Source organism: Eleginops maclovinus, chromosome 3 (genome assembly GCF_036324505.1).
Source record: "Eleginops maclovinus isolate JMC-PN-2008 ecotype Puerto Natales chromosome 3, JC_Emac_rtc_rv5, whole genome shotgun sequence".
NCBI lineage: Eukaryota > Metazoa > Chordata > Actinopteri > Perciformes > Eleginopidae > Eleginops > Eleginops maclovinus.
The window spans coordinates 7,451,639-7,475,277 of record NC_086351.1 but is presented as its reverse complement, the minus strand read 5'-3'; the positions used below and the strand labels follow the sequence as shown (position 1 = coordinate 7,475,277).

General features: G+C 41.1%; 3 protein-coding genes across 4 annotated transcripts; all 3 read right to left on the bottom strand.

The window, feature by feature from the left end:
* Positions 1 to 479: 479 nt before the first annotated feature.
* mgat1a (alpha-1,3-mannosyl-glycoprotein 2-beta-N-acetylglucosaminyltransferase a) lies at positions 480 to 3,505 on the bottom strand. Its single transcript, XM_063879483.1, has 4 exons — positions 3,300 to 3,505; positions 2,796 to 2,930; positions 2,001 to 2,679; positions 480 to 1,812 (listed from the first exon to the last, which is right to left on the bottom strand). Exons 3-4 carry the CDS (start codon positions 2,631 to 2,633, stop codon positions 1,114 to 1,116), a joined length of 1,332 nt encoding a protein of 443 aa, XP_063735553.1. The 5' UTR covers positions 2,634 to 2,679; positions 2,796 to 2,930; positions 3,300 to 3,505; the 3' UTR covers positions 480 to 1,113.
* Positions 3,506 to 6,436: 2,931 nt separating this feature from the next.
* Positions 6,437 to 8,768, bottom strand: rnf183 (ring finger protein 183). Of its 2 annotated transcripts, none has more exons than XM_063879485.1 (2): positions 8,585 to 8,768; positions 6,437 to 7,929 (listed from the first exon to the last, which is right to left on the bottom strand). In XM_063879485.1, exon 2 carries the CDS (start codon positions 7,878 to 7,880, stop codon positions 6,921 to 6,923), a length of 960 nt encoding a protein of 319 aa, XP_063735555.1. In that variant the 5' UTR covers positions 7,881 to 7,929; positions 8,585 to 8,768; the 3' UTR covers positions 6,437 to 6,920. The 2 variants fall into 2 exon arrangements, with proteins under 2 accessions (XP_063735555.1, XP_063735556.1); XM_063879486.1 differs by having other exon boundaries at positions 8,589 to 8,768.
* A 1,011-nt stretch (positions 8,769 to 9,779) lies between these two features.
* dhx16 (DEAH (Asp-Glu-Ala-His) box polypeptide 16) lies at positions 9,780 to 23,377 on the bottom strand. The gene is made up of 21 exons (XM_063879765.1): positions 22,908 to 23,377; positions 22,109 to 22,311; positions 21,701 to 21,939; positions 21,220 to 21,400; positions 21,061 to 21,117; positions 20,591 to 20,845; positions 20,273 to 20,506; positions 19,514 to 19,705; positions 19,202 to 19,312; positions 19,009 to 19,124; positions 18,486 to 18,696; positions 18,062 to 18,160; positions 17,496 to 17,648; positions 16,214 to 16,354; positions 15,870 to 16,032; positions 15,663 to 15,781; positions 14,709 to 14,776; positions 13,980 to 14,142; positions 13,196 to 13,357; positions 10,826 to 10,999; positions 9,780 to 10,507 (listed from the first exon to the last, which is right to left on the bottom strand). Exons 2-21 carry the CDS (start codon positions 22,304 to 22,306, stop codon positions 10,379 to 10,381), a joined length of 3,165 nt encoding a protein of 1,054 aa, XP_063735835.1. The 5' UTR covers positions 22,307 to 22,311; positions 22,908 to 23,377; the 3' UTR covers positions 9,780 to 10,378.
* Positions 23,378 to 23,639: the final 262 nt, after the last annotated feature.

Here is a 23,639-nt window from a genome sequence, read left to right as displayed (position 1 = left end):
TGAAGTGAAACTAATTCCTGTGTTATGGAAATGTGTAACCGTATAATTGTGTCAAGATATTTGTAGATCTTTTGGATAAGATCTGAACATTTGAAATAATATTTTTCTTATTTACATTTATAAACCTACATTTCCTTTAAAAATAATCCTCCCGTTTTATGTTTTGTAAGAAAGAAATTGAACTCTGTGGGCCTCTTTAGACAATAACAAATTATCAATTGAAAAATATAAAAACTGTAAGACGTTGTGCCGAGTAACTGTTAAAAGCTTAATTGCTCTAAAATGTATTCACTTAATAAGTCAAATATATTTACCCTTTTTGTGGCACTCTATGTCTGCACTCTTTCTGCAGTATACTGTAACTGCTGCAGAATTATTTCCCTGGCGATAAAGTTGGATCTTTTCTCAATATGAAAGGAAAAAGTGGTAATCTTTTCTGTACAAGCTAACTGAATCAAGCAACTTATTAAAAGGCAAACTTGGTTGTTTTTTTTATTCCAAAAATATACAAACACAGGTTACAAACCTGCAAGGTGTATTACATTGGAGAATCATTCAAGAAAATCGATTGACATTCAAATGTAAGCAGGAAGAACTGATTTTCATATAAGACACACAAATGAGAATCAAATGTTAGATTATACTGCAGCTTTGACCAGTCACCAACACCATAAACAACCATACCACAGATTATAATTTCATATTGGTATCAGATATAAACAAGTCACATAGGTCACCATAAATTGCAAATAATTTAAAACAATAGTGGCAAACTAGGTAATTGCATTGAATGCATTAACTACTTTCATTTTCACTTTTAGGAGCATATAAAAATATATCTCTTGTGAATTACTGCAGCCTCGTCTAAGGCTGTATCCTACAGTGTAAGAAAGTTTTTTTCGTATAATGAAAAATACCTGAGTAGCATTGGCAATATCCCCAACACCAGAAAGGGGGGAAATTCATTCTTCATCATCAAGACAATAATCGAAAGTATATATAATTCAATCAAACATAAACTTTACAGACATCAGTCTTTGGTCTGGAAAGCTTCTCCCACTGACATTCAGAGATCACAAAAAGGCTAATACACAAAAATGTTCTTCTGGATTATCAGCTCCAGGTGGGATCATACTTAGTCCATCCCGGAGGAGGGGCCAGGTAGATCCTTCGTCCTTTTGAGATGAAACTGACCACCCCTCTGTATCCTGCCCTTGGCACTCCAGACTTCAAGTCATCCATGACTCCCAAGTTTTTGGCAAGAATTTTGAAACTGTCCTTACTCGAGTACTGAAGACGGAAAGGCCCAGTTCCTTGTAGCTGCCCCTGCTTGACATCATCATATGCAACCACAGGAGCTCTGTAAACTTTCTTCTCAAAATGTTCTCTGTAATTCTCCTCCTTCAAGTAACTCAGATCTAACTGGGTAAAAGGCACAAATTCGGTATTCAGTTTAATGTATCGCAGGTATTTGTCATAGAACTGACCCAGACTGACTCCTTTCCGGCCAAAGGTTAAAGTTCTTGAGATTTCCGGGCGTATACAGGCCCGGCCTCGGCGCTGCTCTGGCTGACGCATCCAGTCATCCCAGAATGACGCGGGCCATTTGGGCTCCAGTTCTTCCCACATCTCCCTAAGGAGCATCCAGCCCAGACCGGGAAAGAAATCTGTCCTGTAGAGCAGGCTAGCGCTGCCTGGATCCACGTAGCCATCCCGGCCATTGTCATTCCAGGCCGACACACACCACAGAGTGGGGTCAGATTTTAGGAGTGGCAGCAAAGCTTGGAAATACTCAAAGAAGTCTGGCGCCACCTAGAGTAGGAGATTAATCATTTAATGTCAGTTTAACATGACCAGTCAACAAGTGAGATCAGCTGTTTAAAAGACAGGTAACTTGACAGCTGTGAAAATAGAACATATACATTATTTTGATATTGATATATGAAAGAATCAACGTTTTAATGTAACTTAAAGATTATATATTTTGATGATATTATTACCTCCAAGTCATCCTCTACAATCACAACAGAGGAATGAGAGAGGGTCTTGAGCACTTGGTTGAGAGCCCAGCGGTAATGCCTAGAGATTTTGTAGTAACCCTGAAACTTCTTGTGCTCTGGTCGCACAGCGATATCTGTCAAGTCTGGCTGTTTCAGATGGATTACTTGATTTCCATACGAACGGATCACCTCAGCAGTTTCGCTATGCCCACAGTCCTGACTCACGATGATTGGGAAAAGCTCTGCGGAAGGACGGAGCTCCAGGAGTTTGTCCAAGCAGCGCTTCACGGTGACTCTGTTACAGGAGATTACCAGGATAGGTATAACAAGCTGGCGCGGGATGAAGACCTTTGGTCCTTCTTTGTTTGACGGATCCCACAGTGACTGCTGATTCTTGATCTGAAGCAGGATTTTTCTCTGCATTTCCAGCTCTGCTTCAAACGTGTCTGCCATTCGGAGCACATCTTCCACCACATCATTAGTAGGCCTTTCAGCCACTCCTCTCTGCCCCCGGCCAGGTTCCCCAGTCTGGCCCGATGGGGGTCTGCCCCACAGCAGAAGCACCAGTATGGCATTCCAGGTGATAAACAGGAACGTACCACAAAGAATGAGAGAGCCTCGCTTGCGGATCATTGCACAGAAACTCAGAGGGAGGGAGGGGGTTTCAGTAGGACAGGGTCTGAATAAAAGTATGTGTCCTGGTTACAGACTATAGGAATAGGATATGGGAAGGGCAGCATGTGTATTATCAGAAGCACATAATCAGAGATCTGGAGTCACACTTTGTTGGCTCACCATGAAGTTATTCAGGTTATAAAGACACAATACAGTGTCAATGAAGGCACAAATTGACGAAATTTGATGAGGGACAAGTCTCATCTTGGGGTTGTGATTCTGGCATATTCCTCAACTCTCAATACCCTCTTCTATCTGAAATTAGAAGAACACAATGTACATTCAGAAAAATAAATCCTTCAATAACAGTGACAACAAAGAAGACGAGTGCAACAACATTGTAAAAGAAAATAAATAAACCAGGAAATCAGGAAATGTTAATGGGCATTTCGTAGGAAGTTGTTTACAGTGAACTGGAGTGATGATTCACACAACTGTCTCTGATCGATTTCCTCTTATCACCTGTAGCTGACTCGCTTGATATACGCAAACAAAACGGGTGTTATCAAGCCCAAAAAACAACGATTTAGTACCTCGCTGTCCTCACTGGTGCTCGACAGACAGGTTATGCCCGACTGACTGTAAATACTGTAGCTTGAGGAGCGTGTTGAAATTAGCTCTTACCCTCTGAGCGTGTCTTCTTTTAGTCGCCATTCCTTCGATGACAACCAGTAAATTTAAACAACCAGAAACAAGAGGGCAATGTGAAGCGGATGTGAAACTATTCTCTTGGTAGTTTCCCTGCTGTAAAAACAACTTAACACCACCTTCAGTTTCTGCTGTCTCTCACAAGACAGAAAGAGGCGGAGGAAGAGGAGGAAAAGTAACACGACGACTTCCTGGGTAGAGAGCAGTCACGGGAAGTCCCGCCCTATCTGTCACCTTGAGAAATTACACAACACTTTGACGTCTGTAGGGCTAATTTGCAGTTTGTTAAGAAACAGCAGGCTTTGTTGTTTGTGTGTTGTTTGTTTTCAGTCGGTCTATCGTCGAAATAAGGTGATAACGAGATCCTAAATGTAACAATACATTCTTTCTGCTTAGCTCGCAGAGAAGTGAGAGGGAATTTGCATCTAGGGAAAAATAAGGCAAATTTGCATTGGTTCAATGCAGACACATGCTTTTCCCTGCCTATTGACAGTTACACAGCATAACTTTTCATCTTTAAATACCTTGGGGGTTAGTCGGTTACTCTCAGCTATTATAGAGTTCAATCACCAGGTGCTTATATTCTACTTTATACTCCACCACACTTTGGACATTTAACATCAATGGGTGACTTGGACTTCTGCATTTACTTGGGCACTTGCAACATTCCCTGTGACATTTAGCTTTTTGTATTTGATTTGATATTTATATAGTTTACTTCTGCTTCACTAGGTGTACATTGGTTTTGTAACGTTATCTTGCTTTATTTTATTTCTACTTTCTTTCTTATTGCACAATGTTTTATTTGTGTTATGTGTTAGCCTATATATATTTATGTGGCATTGATTGAGGAGCCTGGTGCCATAACTTCACTGTATATCGGATTATTAATGCCAACTATAAATGAACTAATGAATTAGGCAGTACAAAAAAAAGTTTATATAGGCTTTACCTTTTCCAAAATTAAAGTAGCCTATTGTATACATTATGCATCACTAATTATTATCCATAGGCTTATATAACATCAGTGCAGTACCATATTATCACGTGTCATTACTTGATTTCAAATTTCAATCCGTGTCTTAAATGTATTTGTTTTTAACTTAGTGATTATATTTTGTACTGTTTATTTATTTATTATATATTGCTCTATCTTTTTTTTACTTGTGCTTGTTGTTGTATTGTCCCTTTGCTGCTGTAACACTGAAAGATTCTATAGTAAATAGGGAAATATTTTCCTATCAAATAGTGCAGTAAGCTTGTAAAGTAGCATAAATGGAAATTAGAGAAACAAAACTTCAGCCTTTACTTGGTTAAATAGACTCTATGCACGCGACCTGGGATCTATTTTTAGTTGAATATTCCACAGTGAAAAACCAAACAGTCATGTGCACGAGTGAATTTGTATTAATTAATAATTAATTTGTATCGGTTGTACTTAGTCTTAAATTTAAAATGTCCATTTTGTGAGATTTTATAATGTTACTCCTTTCCATTTGCAAAAAATAAGCTTTCTGTGCAAATCATACAACAAAAAATAAACTGGACTCTCACAGTCAGGTCTGTCCTCTGGGACCATTTGTCTAGAGCCAGAGTTGTTCTTGGAGAAGGTGATATCACTGGGACTGTGGTTATCTGCCTGAGAGAGGACATTTAATATGATTTCATATCGTCTTTAGAAATATTATAACATCATCTTAATAAAATAATATTATTAAATCCCATGTCAGGCTAACCTGCAGGTCATTGTTCCTGATGTTTTGATGTAGTGTATAATCAGGCATACTGCTGGACCTCCGAAACACTGCCAGCTTCAGTAACATACATCCTGACACCAGAGCAGTCAAAGACAGGCATGGATCTTCAGTGTTGACTAGACAGTTAACACGAAAGAAGGTATGTGTCCTGCATTTTCATCAAACATGGAGACTTTATGGACATTTTCCCAAATTTCCTGAACACATGCTATTTTACAAATGTGTGTAGCACGTGTTTTGTATTTAATCTTTTTACCTATTGCACAACATTTGTCTATTCCAAGCAGGTTACATGTCAGTGGAGCTGGCAGGCCACTTGGTCGGCGGATTCCTGGTCAAGATATTACCCCGGCACTGGAGAACAGCACACAGGGCAGAGGCGGAGGGAGTGGAAGCCATGGTGGTCTATGTTTCCACTATAGGCCGCTTCTGTTTCACAAATTTCTCCTTTTAGGTTATATGGTGTTCAACCAGGCAAATAATGATTAATATGCGTAAAAAAGGAAAAGAGGAGGGAAGGGGGGCTTTTCTGCTGTTGTGTGCCCAACCATATTTGCCTCGATAGTCCGGGAGTGGGGCTCAGCTGGGTGTGTCTTCAAGCATAGTTGGCAAAGCAACTTAACATACAGTTAAAACCCTGTGTTACATCTGCAAGTCCTAAAATTCAAGTAACCTATTATCTTATAATATTTAATGGCCCCTTTTCTTTCTTTTCAGGCTTGTTAGCAGTATTACTTTATTTGGTTTCACAAAAAGGATCAACAAGGTCAGGACCTTACGTTTACAATTCAGTAATTCTAACTGTATACATCACTATGAAAATTGGATCCTATATATTTTTTTTAGCTTGCCTTTAAAGTTCAATATCAGCCTCTGATCACTCAGATAGCATGGGCTAAAGGACTGCAGGAAAGGCAGACTGAGCTTATTTTCCCTTTTCTCATACATCTTTTGTATACAGTTTGACTTTGATGATTCGCTTGTCTCTTGTTTTGTTTGCCCCACACCCAAAGTGATGTATGGCATGTTACAAGCTATTACATATTTCATACAGCTACTGTAAACAGCTGTCCCTCATGAGTTATAATGTCAAAATCAAAATGCCATGATCCTAAAGAATCTCGTGCTGTCAAACAGATTTGTCAGTCAAAACAACCCAGAGGAGCCACTGAGTAGAATTCAATATTCAAGCCACCCTGTCCACAGGTCTGTTTACACACCACCAGAGGGTATTCAGTGTCTGAAGAAGACATGCAGGTTCCGGAAAGGCAATAGGCAACAACTCTGTTTTGACTTGATAGAGGGAAAATGTCAGGAAAATTGACTAATCATGTGTTTTACAATTGAAAGATGATCTTTCAAAATCTCAAATAAAACTTTATTTGAGGAAAAAAATCCCTTCCTTTAAGAAATAATTTGTATATACAAGTAAATAAATATTCAATGACTATGTACAATGACTTGGTCTTTAAACACAAGTTATAAGAACGAGAATGCAATCAAAAGATACTCAAGTATTTTCATCACAGCATTTTCAACATTTCAACATTTACAGGTTATTATTCATTATGGACAGTTTCTTAACCCTTTACACAGTTTAAAAGAGAGAAGGGGAAAAAAAGCGTGCTGGCCCTGTTTGCCCTATTCAATATGTGCAACTTCGAACCTGTGTGTCCTTTGTAAAAAAAATGTTGCTACCCTTGTTTACCTGTATTTTTTACGTCACTACATGGCCTTACCGTGTCCCAGTGCTTAGTTTCTTTTACAACAGGACAAAAAGAGGCAAAAAGTCCTTCAATTTAGTCTCATCTCTGCAGCTCGTGTCCTCCCCTGAACCCCTTCAGGGTCTATGTTCTGGATTGTTTTCATCTTGGGGATGTTGTGATGTGTGGTTCCCATTATTTATGGGAATGGCTACATTTGGTATGATCACAAAGGCCAAAATCCCCATCAGCATGAGTGCTACAGTGATGGTGATGATGGACGCCACCACGATGTAGTAGCACTGGTCCGAGCGGAACAACCTGCGCAGGCGACCTCTGACCCTGTTGGGAGGCCTGCCTACATCCACCACAGTGGTGGGGGCTAATCCCTGCTCAAGTGCACTCAAGGGGAGGTCACCACCTGCTGTCACCTGGCCACCTTGGCTCTTTTTAGGCAGGGTGAGGATCTTCGGTGTGCTGCTGTGGGGACGGTTCTTCAGGAGCAGTTTGCCCTTGCTGCGTTTGAATCGGATGGACAGGACTCTGTGCATCTCTGGAGGGAGTTTACCTATGATGTCTTTGTTGTTGCCCAGGCGGGGCAGGTCCTGGCCGTGGGGGAGTTCGGTCAGCTCTCGACATACTGGGCAGCACAGGGTCTTGAGCTCAGGAGAGGTGACGTTGATGCGAGCAAGACACTCCAGGCAGAAGGTGTGCCCGCACACCAGCAACTTTGGGGTCTTGAAAATGTTATCGTATGAGCAGAAACACACGGCACACTCAGTGTCCTCCACATCATTTTCAGGGGGCTTCACCTTTCTCCGAATGCTCTCTCGTCCTTTTCTATTTTGTCCCCGGGTCTCCTCACTCCTCCCCCGCTGCCTTCTCTCTCCCTGATGCCTGTCTCGCTCTCTCCTCCTGTCTCTCTCCACCCTATCTGAGTCGGAACTCCTGGATCTCCTCACCTTCCCAGGCTTCTCCTTCTTCCACATGTCCTCCTTGCTGTTCCTCTCTTTTTCGCCGAGTTTGGGTTTGACATTGGGGGCTTGTCTGTCCCCATTACTTCCTTCAGTTCTGTGTCTCTCGCTCTCATCGCTCATGTTGGAGGTGATTGTGTTGGAGGAATTGTGTTAGAGTCCCGGCTGCAATCTGTGAAAGATTAAAGCATGAATGAGTTGACTGGCTCCCAGAAACCAGCAGAACAGGAAACAGACTTTAGGAATTTACCTGTACAAAACTACTGTTTCACGATGATGAAGCAATAATGCCTAATCTATTGCTATCTGACATCTCTGTCATCATGTATATGGAGCTTTAGCCTTGATAATGTGTCACCGTATTTGTTTAATAGGTTTTCCTGCCTAGACAGAATCAGGAAACATAAGAACTGCAGAGCCCAAAGTTCTTCAAATAGTTTTAAAGTAAATGGAGATGTTTTACAAACCTGTGTTCTTAGTGGGTTGAACCCATAAAGTCAAACCAAACGAAGGCGTCATTGTTTTGAAATGTCATCGCAAACAATCCATCATACCCATCCATCATACGTCAGTCATTAACTCAGTTTTTGCCTTGCAGTAGGCTCACAATTAACTATTTAGCAGCGGATGTCCTTCAAATAAAAATATATATACATTTTGATATTTGCAACAACTTGAATTTGAGTTGTAACAGGTATTTGCTAATTGACTATCTAAGGGCTTTAAAATAATTGACATTTGCTGGCTGAAACCAGTAGGCCAGAAGAGAAAAAAATAATTAGACAATATATTTAAACATACACACCCACCCACACACACGCACTGACCTACTGAGGTTGGTTAATGTCCGATGACGTCAAGATGATCTCACAAGTAGAATAATCCTTTTGGTTATCAGTGCAGTGAAAACGTGCAAATCACCAAACGTCATTACTAAAAAACAACTTAAAGCTTTCCTCTGAAGTCTTTTGGTCTCCCTGCAGTGCCTGCTCTCCTGTTCTTGTAATGTGTTCCTCTCATATCTTGTTTTCTAACTGTAAAGCAGGACTGCCTCCTCTGAACACTCCCCTTCTCTCTCTCTTCTGGTCTGACCAGTTGGACCAGCTATAGGGAGCCGGTGCTTCTTCATTGTGTCAGTGCGTAGCATGTTAAGATAAGCAGGTCGTTCATGTGCTCATGTGGGCCACTCTCACAGCAGACCCCATATGAAACTGGCATGATAACTTAAAGATTGCTTTGCATGTGATTATTTTTTAAAAATACAAATCATTACCATTTCTCATTGTTTGCTGATTAACTGAGCAATTGAAATCAGATATGTACAACATGCATCAAGAAAAACAACAGCGACTGTTGGGAAAATTCCACCTCTCTGCATAAAAAAAAGGGTTCAGTACTGTCAACACTGCAGGTATCAGCGGCTCATTCCTGCCATACCTCCAGCCGCTCTTAACACTTTACTACACCAACAAGCGCAACTGCGTAACTTAAGCCTTCATTTCTGCTCAATACCAGTTACTCCCTTTCTATCTGAGTCTGAATGACCGAGAGTATACCCCAACTGATAATACAATGCACGTTGATCCAAATATAAACAGCATTAAAATCAACACACAAAACAGATTTGTTTGCTTTGTCAAACAGCTCTCCCTCTGCTTTGACACTCGTGAATGAAAAAGTATTCGGTATTTATATGAAGTGTACATATTTATAATAATTTAACACCTTTTAAATGAAAACACTGGTAGTATTTCATCTAGACATGCATGTGCTGAAAGTATTACTTCTGTGAGAATTGGGAGTTTCTACGCATAGTGATTTTGTAAAATATATCTGTGTTCCACAGCTTAACAAGGATGACAAAAGGCTTTGTGAACACAATGTCTAAATATAACCTGTTAAAACAATAGAGGTATACTTCCTGGTGCAATCAAAAACCAGAAGGAAAGCCGAGTTGGGAATCTTGAAAGGTGAACGATGTGGTGACTAATTACAGGGCTGCAAAGCAACTGACAAAAAGAAGTGGTTGTAAAACTTTATTGCTGTAGAAAAATGAAAACAAACAAGATAAGGAGCCTCACACACGAGCGATTTGAAAATTAGTCTTTTCAGTTTGGTGGAGGCTCCTCTTTAATTAGGACACTTTAACAGTGTGCCGGTTTCACAAAAACTCAAGTTGACAAAACGTCAACAAAGAGTCCGGTGGCCGTTGAAAAGCATCTGGAAAACAAAGCAACAGCCTTGTTCTTTATTGAGGTGAAAAGCCCTCCCAGTGAGTTGGGACCGCGGTTGCTAATGCAGGAAACTCCAGGTGCTTTAATGTTTCCTTGTTGTGGTTGGTTTATAATTAAACCAGCTTGAGCTTGTGTGTTTAAGCTACAAATTTGGTCAAAAATGTAATCTCCAGCTACAGAAGAAAAGAATTGAAGACAAACATGTGGAGACAGGCTAGAACACTGTAGCTGAACCTCACATTTCCCAAACTTTTCCTCATTTAATTTTATGCAATATCCAAACGTTCATAGTCATTTTGTCAGGTTGATCTTAGCCTGAGAGAGGGTGGGAGTGTGCCCCTGTTCTTTTGAGTTTCACTATCTTTCCCCTGAGCTTCGGACCTCTCTTCATCCCAGCTCCTCTTTTGATTTCCCCTGCTTGCGAGGCATCTTCTTGCTGCTGCTGTCCTCTAGCTCTTTGCTCTTGTAGTAGTGAGGAGCCACTTCAAGAAGCCAGCTGCTGTCTATCTCAATAACCTACGTGCGGGTGGAGAGAGAGATTAATCAATGTGGCGGTATACAGGGAGGAAAACATTGTACAGGATCACTTCCTCATAAATGTGCTGTCTCATTCATACATGCGGCTATTCTGTCGAAGCCGTCATACTAGACTCATTAAAAGGTGATTCTAACGTGTTTGGATTTTGAACAAATATCTCTTTGTGTGGTTCATGACTGCCTTCTATATTAGCAGACGTGCTCATGAGAAACAGTACAGCTCCAACAAAATATTTGAATATTTAAACAAGATGTATTGTTTCATAGCAAACATTGTGACATCCTGAGCAGACCGACCTGTCTCATAAATTCCTTGGTGGTGAAGACCAGCTCGTGGTAGATGAGCCAGCGGGGCTGCTCCTCGAACAGACAGCTGTTGGGGTGAACGTAGACCGTCTGCTGGTGCTTCACCGTCTTGTAGCCGCCTTTGCTAAGCCGTGCCGTGTGGTAGAAATATCCTGCAGTCACCGACTGGGAGACAGAAAGAGAGGGGTTAATGAAATGCAGATCCCTGGTTCATACTGTTGGATTGTAGCATTTCTTGAGTTTTCAGTTTTCTTTTTAATAAAACGATTGATTTTATCCCCCAAAAAATGTGTAATAGAGAAAGTCCTTATGGCCTTTTTATTTTTAATCCAGCACTAAAAGCTTTTGTGGCTTATACCTCAAGAAAAGAGCTCTTCTCTTAATGGACTCTGCACGATCACAGTCATTGATGCAAACAGGGATGCAGTGTTACTAATTCAATTCAAGTTGTTTGCTATCTTACCATGACTCAAAGATTACCCAACCTGTATCCCGCCAGTAAATAACCAATGAATGAAAGGCAGATAACTAATTATCTTAAGTATAAGAGCAAGTTAGGAGTAAGGATTTATGTTGGGCTTCATTTGGGATTTTCTGACAGATACGAAACATTGAGACCTGTTTTCCCAACCTTGTTTCAAGATGCAGGCAAACTGTTCACAGCGGCTGTTATCTAGGCCAGGTGGAGTTGGGTGTGTTCACAAATCTGATGCTTAAAGGGACAGCAGGAAATTCACCTGACAGATTACATCACGCACCATCATGCAATAACAAAAGCAGATTTAGGTTTGTTTTGTCATTTGGCCTGAAAATACAATAACCATATTAAAATGTCACTTTTCCAAGTTGCACGGGGATGTCAGCGCCCCCTGGCTTAAAACAAGAAACACAAACAGGTGTAATCAGCCTCTTGATGGATCAAATCTCATAGACTGATTAATGTTTGGAAAAGTGTCACATAAAAGCAACTTCAAAGAAGGTGTGATCCAACTAATAAAACAAACGCCCTTTCTTATCTCAACAGGTTGAGGGGTGCATTTACAGCACACACACAGACACTGATATAACAGCCTCTGTTCAGGGATGTTTCAGGTTTTACTATTACATTTACTCTTTTTTTAAAGGTCATTTTGGGCCAGATGGCTTTTATGGGAGATTTTAAAGTTAAAGGGGGACACAGAGGGGAAGACATAGCCTAAATGTTCGGTTGGCTCGGGATTCGAACCGGCTTACCAGCTTACTTTATAATTTAGTCCCTTGTGAAAAGAAGCATCCACTCGCTTAAAGTGTTCTTCAGCAACTGTTGGCTATATCCGATTCTAAACTTTCACCTGGAGACCAACAGGATTAATTTGAGGAAAGAAAAATGAAATAAAAATGTTATGCTAAAATAAGCAGCTTGAGGTCTTCTGTGCGTTAACGTTCGGCCCTCCCGAAGAGTTTTAAACACTTGTCACTCATCGTACGTTGGTAACCTTTACATTGCTAAGCCTGAGGGTGTGTCAACAACAAAAGGAAGCAAATATTGACTGCAGGCAGTGTCCGTCTATATAGGAAAGGCACCATCTTCACTATGATTTTAGAATGTATCAGTGGGTCTTGTTAGTCAAAGGTTTACCTCTACAGTGCTCCTCTGTCTGCGTTCTACTGTCGTTATAGAAATGCCCCACTTGCCAGCAGGGTTTTTCTGCCAACAGTGACAGAAAAACCCTGCTGCCAGCAACCGAGCAACATATCGAGCTGACGTGGCCGCATTAGTAGCCAAACATCGAGTGCTCTTTATTCAAATCTGCGCTCAATGTTCAGGATCCATGTGTTTGTCAGTAAACCATTTTCAATCTCCAGTGGTCTCTACAAAACAATCATTCTGTCCAAGTGAACGAGTTGATGCAGTTTTTAAATGCAGGGGAACCTGCTCAACACTATCAACACTGCCAGTAGACAAATATGTCTTCCTGTTTTTCACATTCGACGCAGTAGAAATGGGAAGCAGGGATACCAGTGGATACATACTTTTACATCTGTTACTTATTCACTCTTTATCAAACTCTTTAAGTTGATGATTGTTGGAACAGCTGAAAGTTTTATTTTGTGTCATGTTGACTTTAAATGAAGTTGATTTTAGGACAATTAGCAAGGTAGATGAACTGTTACTTTTATAAATACATGTTAATGTTTTTTATATATTTAAACACTATAATATTTTCTCCAAATCCAATTTGATGATATTTATCATATATTTACTTCAACTAGCATCAACTACCAATGTGCAGCATACTTTCTGGGTTGATTCCCAGTTGAGACAGGAGGCAGATGTTAGCAGTTGTATTTTTCGTGCCGTGGGAAAGACGCTTCGCTGACCTTTCTAATGGGCATGCTGTCTCCCTGGGAGCTCACCACCTCCACCTCTATGCGATCCATCAGACCCTCCAGCTGGTCCCGGACGTCCCGGGCTCTTCTCATGGAGCGGAACTGGATGAAGTTCTCGTAGCACCACTGTGTGGAGTAATCACTCTCCAGCCACTGAGGGAGAAAGACATCATGACTCAGTTAGTACCTCGGAGCTGAAACAATGGCTAGCAACATGGGGATGTCGTTCCTACAAGAGTCTCAAAGATCATTTGAGGATTTGGGAGATGTTTAACAAAATCATGCTACAGATGAAGACCCATCACTATATCCCAGACTGAAATATCTCAACAACTGTGGGACGGATTACACACATTCACCAAAGGATGAGTCATACCGACAGCTAATTAAATATGTCCTTTTTAATCTTAGAAACGATTCAAATCCTGTGTTTTAAGGGATCAGGTTACTTTCTTTTGAAATGTTGTAGTTGAATACTGTTCAAAAAACAGATGGATGTAAAGACATGCTTACCTAGCCGTATATTAAATATTTGTCTACCGGGTCGAAGATTATATGAACATGTGCTTGTTTTTTTCCCATTAGACACCAATCATAAACACTAATTCAACTCATAACAGAAAGACAACACCCATGAACACTAACTATACATTAAAAGCTTCACAAAGACAGGTTTTCAGGCAGCTATGGATGCATTATACCTAACAGTCGGGTCTGACAGATTTTTTATTATATTTCAACATGTCTTCAACTGTAACTGCTGCGGTGTTTCTACCTGTGTGTAGACGTTGAGCAGCACCATGTGGTCTCCTCCTGGAACCACGAAGTTCTGCCTGGCGTTGTCGGCATGCACCACCTTGTCTTTGGGCCGGTAGAAAATAGAGTTGTTGACGGACAGCATGGCAGCTATCGTCAACACTTCCTCGGAACACTTGTATCTGGAAGGAGACGGAGTTAATACGATTAATAGAAAATATATAAAAATGCAGAGAGAGAAAGCAGCAGCAATATTAATAAGCCACCTCTGACTTGATGCTTTTTTGCATTCACTCAACAACAAGCAACAATTTTAGAAGATTTACGTTGTTAATATCCAGTAACCCAGATGTGTCCTTTTTATAGTTTAACAAAAGATAAGAAGGTTACCGTAGAAAGAGCATACAAATCATATTAATATTAACAAACCTATTTCTGGTAGCTAACACACCTTCCTTATGCAAAGCGTTTTTTTCTCATGTGGATATTGAGAGGAAGTTCACAAGCTCAAATTTGAACTTATTTTTAATATCACAATCAGTAGGCAACATAACTCCAGATCGTATTTGCCCGGTCATATTCAACCATTCCTCCCTAACAGATTATCATTTTGAATTTACAACAAACACCCAGTTCCCTGTCTGCTGTCATGCCATTTAAATATTATTTGGGTCTGTTTGTTATTATCTGGTACAGCATCCTGGGGAATATTGAAGGATTATGCTTCTTTGTCAGACTGGAGACCTACTGCTCAGAGGCTAGGATCATCTTGCTCAGCATGGGGTCGACCGGGAGCTCGGCCATTCTGCGTCCCAGCTGACGCCAGACAAACAAAGACAAACAGATAAGATAAACAATTAAATACTCAGTTCATTAAATAAACAATAACCCAATCCAAAAAAGTAGTCAGACGTGATGCAGTCACCCGCACTCTGTAAAAAACTTCCTAACATATTGATAATCACATACAAACAAGACAAGCTGGGAAATAAAAGCTTCAAGTTGTGAGCGGGAGCTCAGCAGTTCCCACTAGGGAAACAACTCTTCAGACCTGCAGGGCCAGGAAACTGCATCAAAAAGCTCACGTATGTAAAATCTGTCATGAAATAATATGTAGATGCTCAGCATGAAGATAGACAGATTATTTGTGTCAGAGCAAAATGTTACACATCTTCTTTCTGTTGTAAAAGTTTACTGCAGACAGAAGATGGAATGGTTGGAATAATTAAGCCATTGCCTGGCGACACGCTTGATAGGACAATAATACAAAAATATTTTTGGGGGGGAAGGAGTACACACTTTTCTACTTTTGTTGGAAATAGAAAGAAACAACCAGCAATAAACACTAGAAAACAGGGCATGGTATTAGTAGTGTAAAATGTGCACTGTACACATCATTTACAAACTTTGAGCTTACTTATTGTTCTCTGCTCATTCCTGAGAAACATCTGGCTTTTTAGTTGCTAAATGTTCCACTAACTTTACTATTTGGTCACTTACTTTTTTGGTCTTTTCTAAGGAGCCGAACAGGTAACTGCAAAGCTGAGGGGAGCCTCAGATGCAGGGGAAATTAACTCTGTAGTTTGGCTGCATGACCGACCCCTTTCACATTGACATTTGATTTCATACATTGTTATTATATAAATAACAAATATATCTATTAGTAAGTGTAAAGGGGAGTTAGTAGGCCCTGAGTCTGTACCTTGGTCAACTCTCCGAGGTGGTTGAGTGCTCCCAGGGCATACAGCTGCTCCAGCGCCAACACCAGAGTCTCGTGAGGAGGCGGGTCCATGAAGTCAAAGTGAATGAGGTCATTGATGCCTGCAGGCAAAAAGGAATAACTTATTGCACATCCACAAAATCAGTTCATTGGTCGTTCTGTCTCTCCAGAAAACCGTTGTCCACCAACCTAAACTCTTCAGCAGCAGGACGACATTTCCCAAGTTGGTCCTCTGAATCTCGGGCACAGTCGATTCCTCCATCTCATGTTTAAAGGCCCAGGCTGTGTAAAGCCTGAAACATTTCCCAGCAGCCACTCTGCCTGCACGGCCTGCTCTCTGGTTGGCTGAAGCCTGAGAGTGAAGCAGAAACACACAGCAGGAGGTGACAAAACGTTGGGAAATGAAGAGAGGCAGTAATAATGCAACATCACAGCTTTGGCCTGCGTAAGGGACTTTTGAAGACATTCTCTACACCTCCCTTTAACATAGACTTCCTGTGTGTTACACTCTTATAAAAACAGCGAGTAGTTACCCGGGAGCAGGGTGTAACGATGAGTGACTCCATGCCGGTGCGGGCGTTGTAGCTCTTCTGTTTGCAGAAGCCGGGGTCGATGACGTAGATGATGCCATCTATGGTGAGGGAGGTTTCTGCTATATTGGTAGCCACCACCACCTGGGATTGATAGAGAGAGAACACACAGTGCCAAGTGATAAAGTGAGTAAGCACGGCTCCAACAAAGCAGAAGGATTAAGTCCAGTTAAACAAAGGGAACAAAGACGTGATAAAAATAACAAGGCTTTAATCTGTTAAACAGCACAAGAGAACTAGGGTACTAACTGAGAGAGCTATTGTGTTAATTCTTATGTCTCAAAGAAATACCGTATTTTCCGGACTATAAGGCGCACTTAAAAGCCTTACATTTTCTCAAAAAACAACAGTGCGTCTTATAATCCAGTGCGCCTTATATATGGATTACGGTAATTCTGGTTGTGCTTACTGACCTCGAAGTGATTTTGTGTGGTACACAGCTCTCACGGCGCTCTGTCAAAATGTTTTAGTACGACTTTGGTAAACTACCAAGCCGCACCGCTTGCAGCATTACGGCTACCGTAGTCAGGAGCGTCACGGAGTTGCACCAAATGGCACCGGTCAAGACACACGCTTACGACGCGGACTTCAAACTCCAGGCTATCAGTCACGCAGTAGAACATGGGAATAGAGCAGCTGGGAGAGAATTCAACATTAATGAATCAATGATACGTATTTTACGTGTTATAACTGAACTTATTACTGACTTATCTGACTGTTTTGTTTCTGTTATATAATTAATAATTATATAATATGTACCGGTTTTACGGCATGTAGAAAAGGAGTGGGTAGGAGAGCGACATGCGGGGTGGGCGTGTCTGTGCGGAAGAAGTAGTTTTGGGAAAGTGAAGTTGTTGCCAGGTTGGCTGCGTTGTCGGCGAAGACAATAAAAAAGGATTACTCCAGCTCCGCTGTTTCCCCCTCCTCTTTCCTCAGAGTGTCACATACCCAGCTGCTCTTCACTACGGTATAGAGCATAACAACGCTGGAGGTAACAACATTTCGCTTAATGCGCCTTATAGTCCGGTGCGCCTTATATATGAAAACATTTTGAAAATAGACCATTCATTGACAGTGCGCCTTATAATCCAGTGCGCCCTATAGTCCGGAAAATACGGGTTGAAACTAATCCTACAGAGATCTACTACACCCGGGATATAATTGCAAAAGGAAACCAATAGCAGTTATCTCAGTATTGTGCACAGAAATTAAGACATGGTTTCACCTTGCGGGCTCCAGGTGGCGTAGGGTTGAAGATCTTGGCCTGCATGTCTGACGGCAGGTTGGCGTAGATCGGAAGGACCAGCAGCTCGGCTATCTTAGATCCAAGCCGCCTGCATCTCTCCTGAAGCAGCTCGCAACACGCTTCGATCTCCTCCTGCAAAAAAACACAAGAGGTCTGTATTTCCTTTTCCCTTTTCTTTATAGAGTAGTTTAGTCAACAGGAGTTTGTTTGGCGTTTTTCACATCAACCTGATTGGACTGAACTTAACTGGTTTACGCTTGTTGTTTTAAACCGAACCATACAGCACTCTCAGGCGGCCATTTTAGTCTTGAATGTGCTCAAGACGTAAACAAGGGAGCTTATCTGTCTGTACCAACATAGGTATCATAGGTACACTTCAACTGTGAGAGACGGAATCTAAACCAAAAATCCAGAAAATCTCATTGTATGATTTTTTAAATAATTAATTTGCATTTTATTGCATGACATAAGTATTTCATCAACTACCAGTCAGTAAGAATTCCGGCTCTCACAGACCTGTTGACAGAAATCTGGATGTACAATACCTGTCCTGTGAGGAAGACCAGACAGTCTCCAGGCGGCTGGGTGACGTGGATCTGCAGCACCGACACCACACAAGCTTCCAGGTAGTCTGCCTCTGGAGCCTTGACAACACACAGACACGTACATCAACAGGACAGTTTGATTAAGGTTAAAAATTAAGGTTGATTAAAGGTTATATATTTTCACTTGATCTTGAGAAACTTTGGTCTTATTTTTCTTTTTAGTGACCCACATAAAGACTGTACACCTGTCACTGACTCAACGATGAGGTCTTCACTCACAACAACCAGATTCCTATTGATCTTTCATGTTTGTGAGTGTCTTATTGCGGTCCCTTTTTCCATCAACCAGATAACATTCACTAAATAACATATAGAATGTAATATAATCTGTATATAAAAACTCAATTGATATGCTGGTTCCTACTTTAGTGTAGAAAATATCCACAGGGAACCTCCTGCCAGGGATCCTGAAGACAGGCGCGTCGTCAAAGAAGCAAGAGAAGCGCTCGGTGTCCAGCGTGGCGCTCGCCACCAGAACCTTCAGGTCGGGCCTGAACCGGGCGATGTCTTTGATCAGACCGAACAGGATGTCTGTGTGGAGCGTCCGCTCATGGGCTTCATCTATGATGACAACACTGGACGGAGAGGGGAGGAAAAACATACAATTGTTCTCTAAATGTAGAGGAAGATATTCATTTTGAATTGAGAGTTAGAAAAAGGGATGTCAGAGGAAGGCGTTTATGAAATGAATACTAACCGGCATTTGCCGATATTTACCTGACCCAAATGAAAAGCTGAATGTGTTAAGTGTGATGAGGGATGTGGTCAGGGGCATAAATATAAATGAAAACCACTATCTTTCTAAGACAAATAATGAAAAATGAAAGCTGAAATGAACCAGGTTAAAAGGAAAACCCAAAGCAGTTCTGTTCCCTTTTTTGCATTACCTGTAGCTGGCCAGGTCAGGCTCAGTGAGAAACTCTCGGAGCAGCATGCCATCTGTCATATACTTCAGAATTGTTCTCTCTGATGTGCAGTCCTCAAAACGAATACTGTAACCCACCTGGATGAAGGAATGAAAATGTAAAAACACTGATACCACCAACAGTCAAAAATGCTATGACGTGGCATGAAGCTCACCTCATTCCCAAGCTTTACGCTCATTTCCTGTGCCACTCTAGCAGCCACTGACATGGCTGCCACTCTGCGAGGCTGAGTACATCCGATCTTCATGCCCCCTTGTGTGTAGCCCTGAGGGACGAACAATGGATTAATGGGTAACGTCAGTACAGACTTGGATTGGTTTATATTCCTAAATTCCTCATTACGATGCAGTCATCTGACATGTTTCTAATGGTATTGACTCCTGTTATTTATTCTGGTCACGGTTCTTTTAGTTACATGGTTACTAACTGAGTATATGACACTAATAACATTACGAAGTGCACTCACATGTTCCAGGAGGTACTGCGGGATCTGGGTGGTCTTTCCAGAGCCTGTCTCCCCCTCAATGACCAGGATCTGGTGCTCTTGGATGGCAGCCAGCAGGTCCTCTCTGTAGGGGAAGATGGGCAGGCTGCGTCTGACTTCCTGCATCGACTGCTTCTTCATCTCCGCCTGGGAGAGAGCTATGGCTTCCTCTTCCTGAACACAACATAGTCCAAAGAAAAGGCCCACTTCAGTTTTCTGGCATTATCTATTTCATAGTTTTTTGCTCAAATCACAGACCAGAACTGGGGTATCAAAACTTACCACTAGGTGTCGCAAGTGCCCCATTGTTTTCAACCCATAAAAAAACCCATTATACTAAATTGTAACAAACTATGTAACTGTTTATTTTAATTCAAAATACTGTTGTCATGGTGTTGCCTTTGCTCCAACACATCAGTACAATAACTCTGTAATCTCTCTAATATTCTGTGCCTTGAAAAAAAGTGCTCTACAGGAATGAACAATAAACAATTATTCAAATCAATGCATCCAAACCAGGAATATTCCATGTCAAAAAATGGCGCTTAAATAACCCACAATGCAAACCCCAACCAACAGTTTGGGCTTACCAATACGTCTGTCATGCTAGTAGGCACTAATGTAGCTTCAAGCTAGCAGAGATGAGGAGCAGCGACATCAACAAACAGACTGGACAAATACTAGACCAGTTCATTTTAATCACAAAAAAGAATTTCAAAATAATAACGAAGAAGTATCGACCTTTTCCGAGCGTGTTCCCTTCATGGTGATAGCAGTGCTGACAAAGTCGATCATCTCTTCCTCCTCCAGGATCAGCTGGTACCTCTCCTGCTCCAGTCTCATCCCTTGCTCTCTCTCCCTCTTGGCCCCGAAGCTGAGGGAGGCCGTCTTCAGCCTCTCCTCTTCCCAGCGACCCTGCTCCCCTCCCAGCTCCATGGGATGGTCCTCCAGCTCCAGGTCCCTCTGTGGCACCTCCTGAACAATTGAACCACACATTCACACTTTAGTAGTTAACTGTTTCTGCACATTGTCTCAGTGTGTCACATCCCTCGTTCCTACCTTGTTTCTCTTCTCTTCCGGCATGTAGTATCTGTTCTTCCTCTCCTCCTGTTCCTTGGCACCAGCTTTTTTGTAATCTTTAGCCAGGTCTCGAAGGTTGCGTTTGTATTCCAAATCCTTTTTCTCCCTCTCATTCAGCTCGTCTGTATGGAAAAGGTACTCGTCGTCATGGATCTCAGCCTCCAAGTCTTCCAGCTTCTCTGCCTCCCTCTTCTTCAGGTAATCCCAGCGAGAGCGCTTCCTCAACTCTGGCAACTAGAGAGAAACACGGAAGCAGATGGATCAGAAACTATAGTACACAGTTAGATATTTAGCAACTTTTTCCAGTCAATTTCCCAAATAACCCATTGTAACCCATAGGGGTAAAGTAATTAAAAAGTATACATGTGATCGTGACATATTGTCCTGTTTATCAATATTAAAAATCACATGGTCAATTTTGCAGCACAATTAGAATCTTGTCAGTCTACCATGTTCTTCTGGTCGTCTTCAGCCAGTTTCAGCCTCTTCTGAGCTTCCTCATACGCCTGGAGAAAAACAAACAAAAGGTGAAGATGTTAAGCTGCATGATGAAGAGGGATGTATTTAATAAAATGCCTGTGAAGTGTTCAAATTCCCTTGTTTCCCACCTTTTTGTCAGTCCTCTCCGTTATGTTGCGGGTCTTGTCTTTGTCTTTCAGTTTCACTCGCTCTGCAAATGCATCTCGAGCTTCAATGTCCTGCTGTCGCTCCCTTTCTTCCTTCTCCCATTCTTCTTCTTCTTCATCTTCGTTCTTGAGAGACTTTGGATCCCCCTGGCTTGAATTGCCCCTGATATTAGAAAAAGCATGCATCAGTCATCAACTTTAGTGCTAAAGCTCCCCAGTATTACAAGCACCCAAAGTTTACCTTAGTATTCCCTGAATAATACAAATATTTATACTTTTCTACTCTTTTCTTCACTTCCCACCCCTCATTGTGTTCATACAGGTTGTTTTTTTTTTTAAAACAAGTAACAATCAGGTTTAAATATTGCCACGGTAAGTCGATTATTTTGGCTGTCCATTTTCATATAGGTAGGACTGTTGGTTTTCTGATTGGAAACGCAATAAAAACGAATATCTGAATTACCGTTTAGGCACTTCCTCCTCACTTGAAGACTCGCTCTCTTTCTTTTGTCTGATGTGCTTCCTCCTGTTTGCTCTGTCTTGGTCTTTGCTTTTCTTTTTACTTTTCTGTTTCTCAACCACAGCTTCTCCATCACTCTCGCTGTCATCCAGTAATGTGTAGGTTCGATTCTTCTTGTCCATTTCAATGGCTTCCCGTTCCATCGCCCGGGAAGGTTTCTCAACAACTTGTTTGCGAGGAATCTATAACAAGAATGGTAAAAGATTGTTAGAGGTTTTATTCCACCAAAACGCCCCATACTGAACTGAAAGTTCATGTATATATATGTTTTAGCAAAAAGTCGATATTAAATTCTAGCACTTTTGATACAATCATGCAGCCCAATGTGCAGTTAAGAGAGTTCTGCCATACCTTGTCAAACAGCTCTTTCGCAAAGGCAACCACACTCGGTTCAATGTCAATCGTGCCCGTCTTCTCCAGCCGCTCGACAAAGTCTTGAGAACTGGATGCTCTCCGTGCAGTGCCGATCATGAATTGAGACACATACCTGTCACTCAAACCGAGGATGTCATGGAGACGGTCATTCACCCACTGCTCCAGATTGGCCATGGTGCCTGTTCAAAAATCACAACAACAAACAATAGTTTTTGTTAATGCTGGAGTTGATGTTAAATATAAAAATATAAATGAGGCCAGTGGCTTCAACCAAACATCCAAAACAGGGAGTTGATTAACACATAGTTAAAGTCACAATTGGAATGTCCCCTGACTATTTAACACTTGATTTTCATGTTTTCGGTTGATTACCGCAGGACCAAAGAAGGTACAATAAGAAGTTAAGGAATGACTATGAAGTAAACGCCTAAAACAAACATAAGAAAATAACAAGAACTTGGAATAAAGAATAGAATAAAATGACATTAATACTTGAAACAAATACGATAAAGTGTGTTAATTATGTTTGTATTAAAACGAAAGAGCGTTGCAGATTTTAGATATCGTAATTGTGTGCAGAAACTATAGCTAAACTAGTATGTGTAGCTGTATTCCTTGATCTTTCACTAGACCTTACATTTCAATGGTGCACTAGTGAGCTATTATGCTATTGTTTTTGCAGCATTAGATTTAGCTTCAGATTAAAAACATGTGAGGAAAGTCGCTAACTACAATTCTATTTTTGACACACAAGTCCCTCATGGATTTCACCTACCGCTTTTCAAAATGCTCTAACAACGTTGTTGTTATGGTGGAAGTAGCAGGCTTGTGTGATAGCTAACTCCAGCTACAAGTTTTGTTTTAACTTGAGATACAGCTCACAAGCTCCGGGTAAGAACACTTAAAGGATACATCCTTCAGTAACCGTCTATAAATATGTATTTGTGGCGTTATTATTCCAAACAAAACACCATATACATAACATGAATTAATGTGTTTGCAGAGTTAGCTCTACACACGCTGAAGCAGGAAGTGGAATGACGTCATGGGGAAATAACCGAAGGAGAGCTGCCTCAGAGTCTGCAGCGCTTACTGCCAGCGTGTGGCCATCTGGAAAACAACAGCAGCAAGGTGTTAACGTCAAACAGTCTATGGGTTTTAGATTCAATATTCAAGATCCAAAGACTTTAATGTCATTTGCACCCTAGCTACAGTGTAGAAATGGCAATCAAAATCTTAAGTGCCAAGCTTTGCACAAGTATGGACTAAATTACAACTGTTGAGGGCCACTCAATTTACAATTTGCAATCCAAGTAACGATCAATTATAATTAAATGTACACCACAGTGTATTGTAGAAGTATTGCATTCAAAACAGGAGTTTAGTGAGTTCCTTCAGTAAAATAACAAAAGTCTTAGAATTCAAATATACATCAAATAAAAGTAAAATAAGTCAGTATGCAAAAAGGAACAATTTCAGCGTTATAGTGCATTGGAGTTATTGATGC

Coding starts and splice junctions, on each gene's coding strand:
- mgat1a (XM_063879483.1), bottom strand. CDS start 2,633: ATGATCCGCAAGCGAGGCTCTCTCATTCTTTGTGGTACGTTCCTGTTT. Junction 1,813..2,000: donor TTGTAGAGGATGACTTGGAG/GTAATAATATCA, acceptor CTCCTACTCTAG/GTGGCGCCAGACTTCTTTGA.
- rnf183 (XM_063879485.1), bottom strand. CDS start 7,880: ATGAGCGATGAGAGCGAGAGACACAGAACTGAAGGAAGTAATGGGGAC.
- dhx16 (XM_063879765.1), bottom strand. CDS start 22,306: ATGGCCAATCTGGAGCAGTGGGTGAATGACCGTCTCCATGACATCCTC. Junction 19,313..19,513: donor CGCAGTACCTCCTGGAACAT/GTGAGTGCACTT, acceptor TTCGTCCCTCAG/GGCTACACACAAGGGGGCAT. Junction 18,697..19,008: donor CCTGACCTGGCCAGCTACAG/GTAATGCAAAAA, acceptor CTCTCCGTCCAG/TGTTGTCATCATAGATGAAG.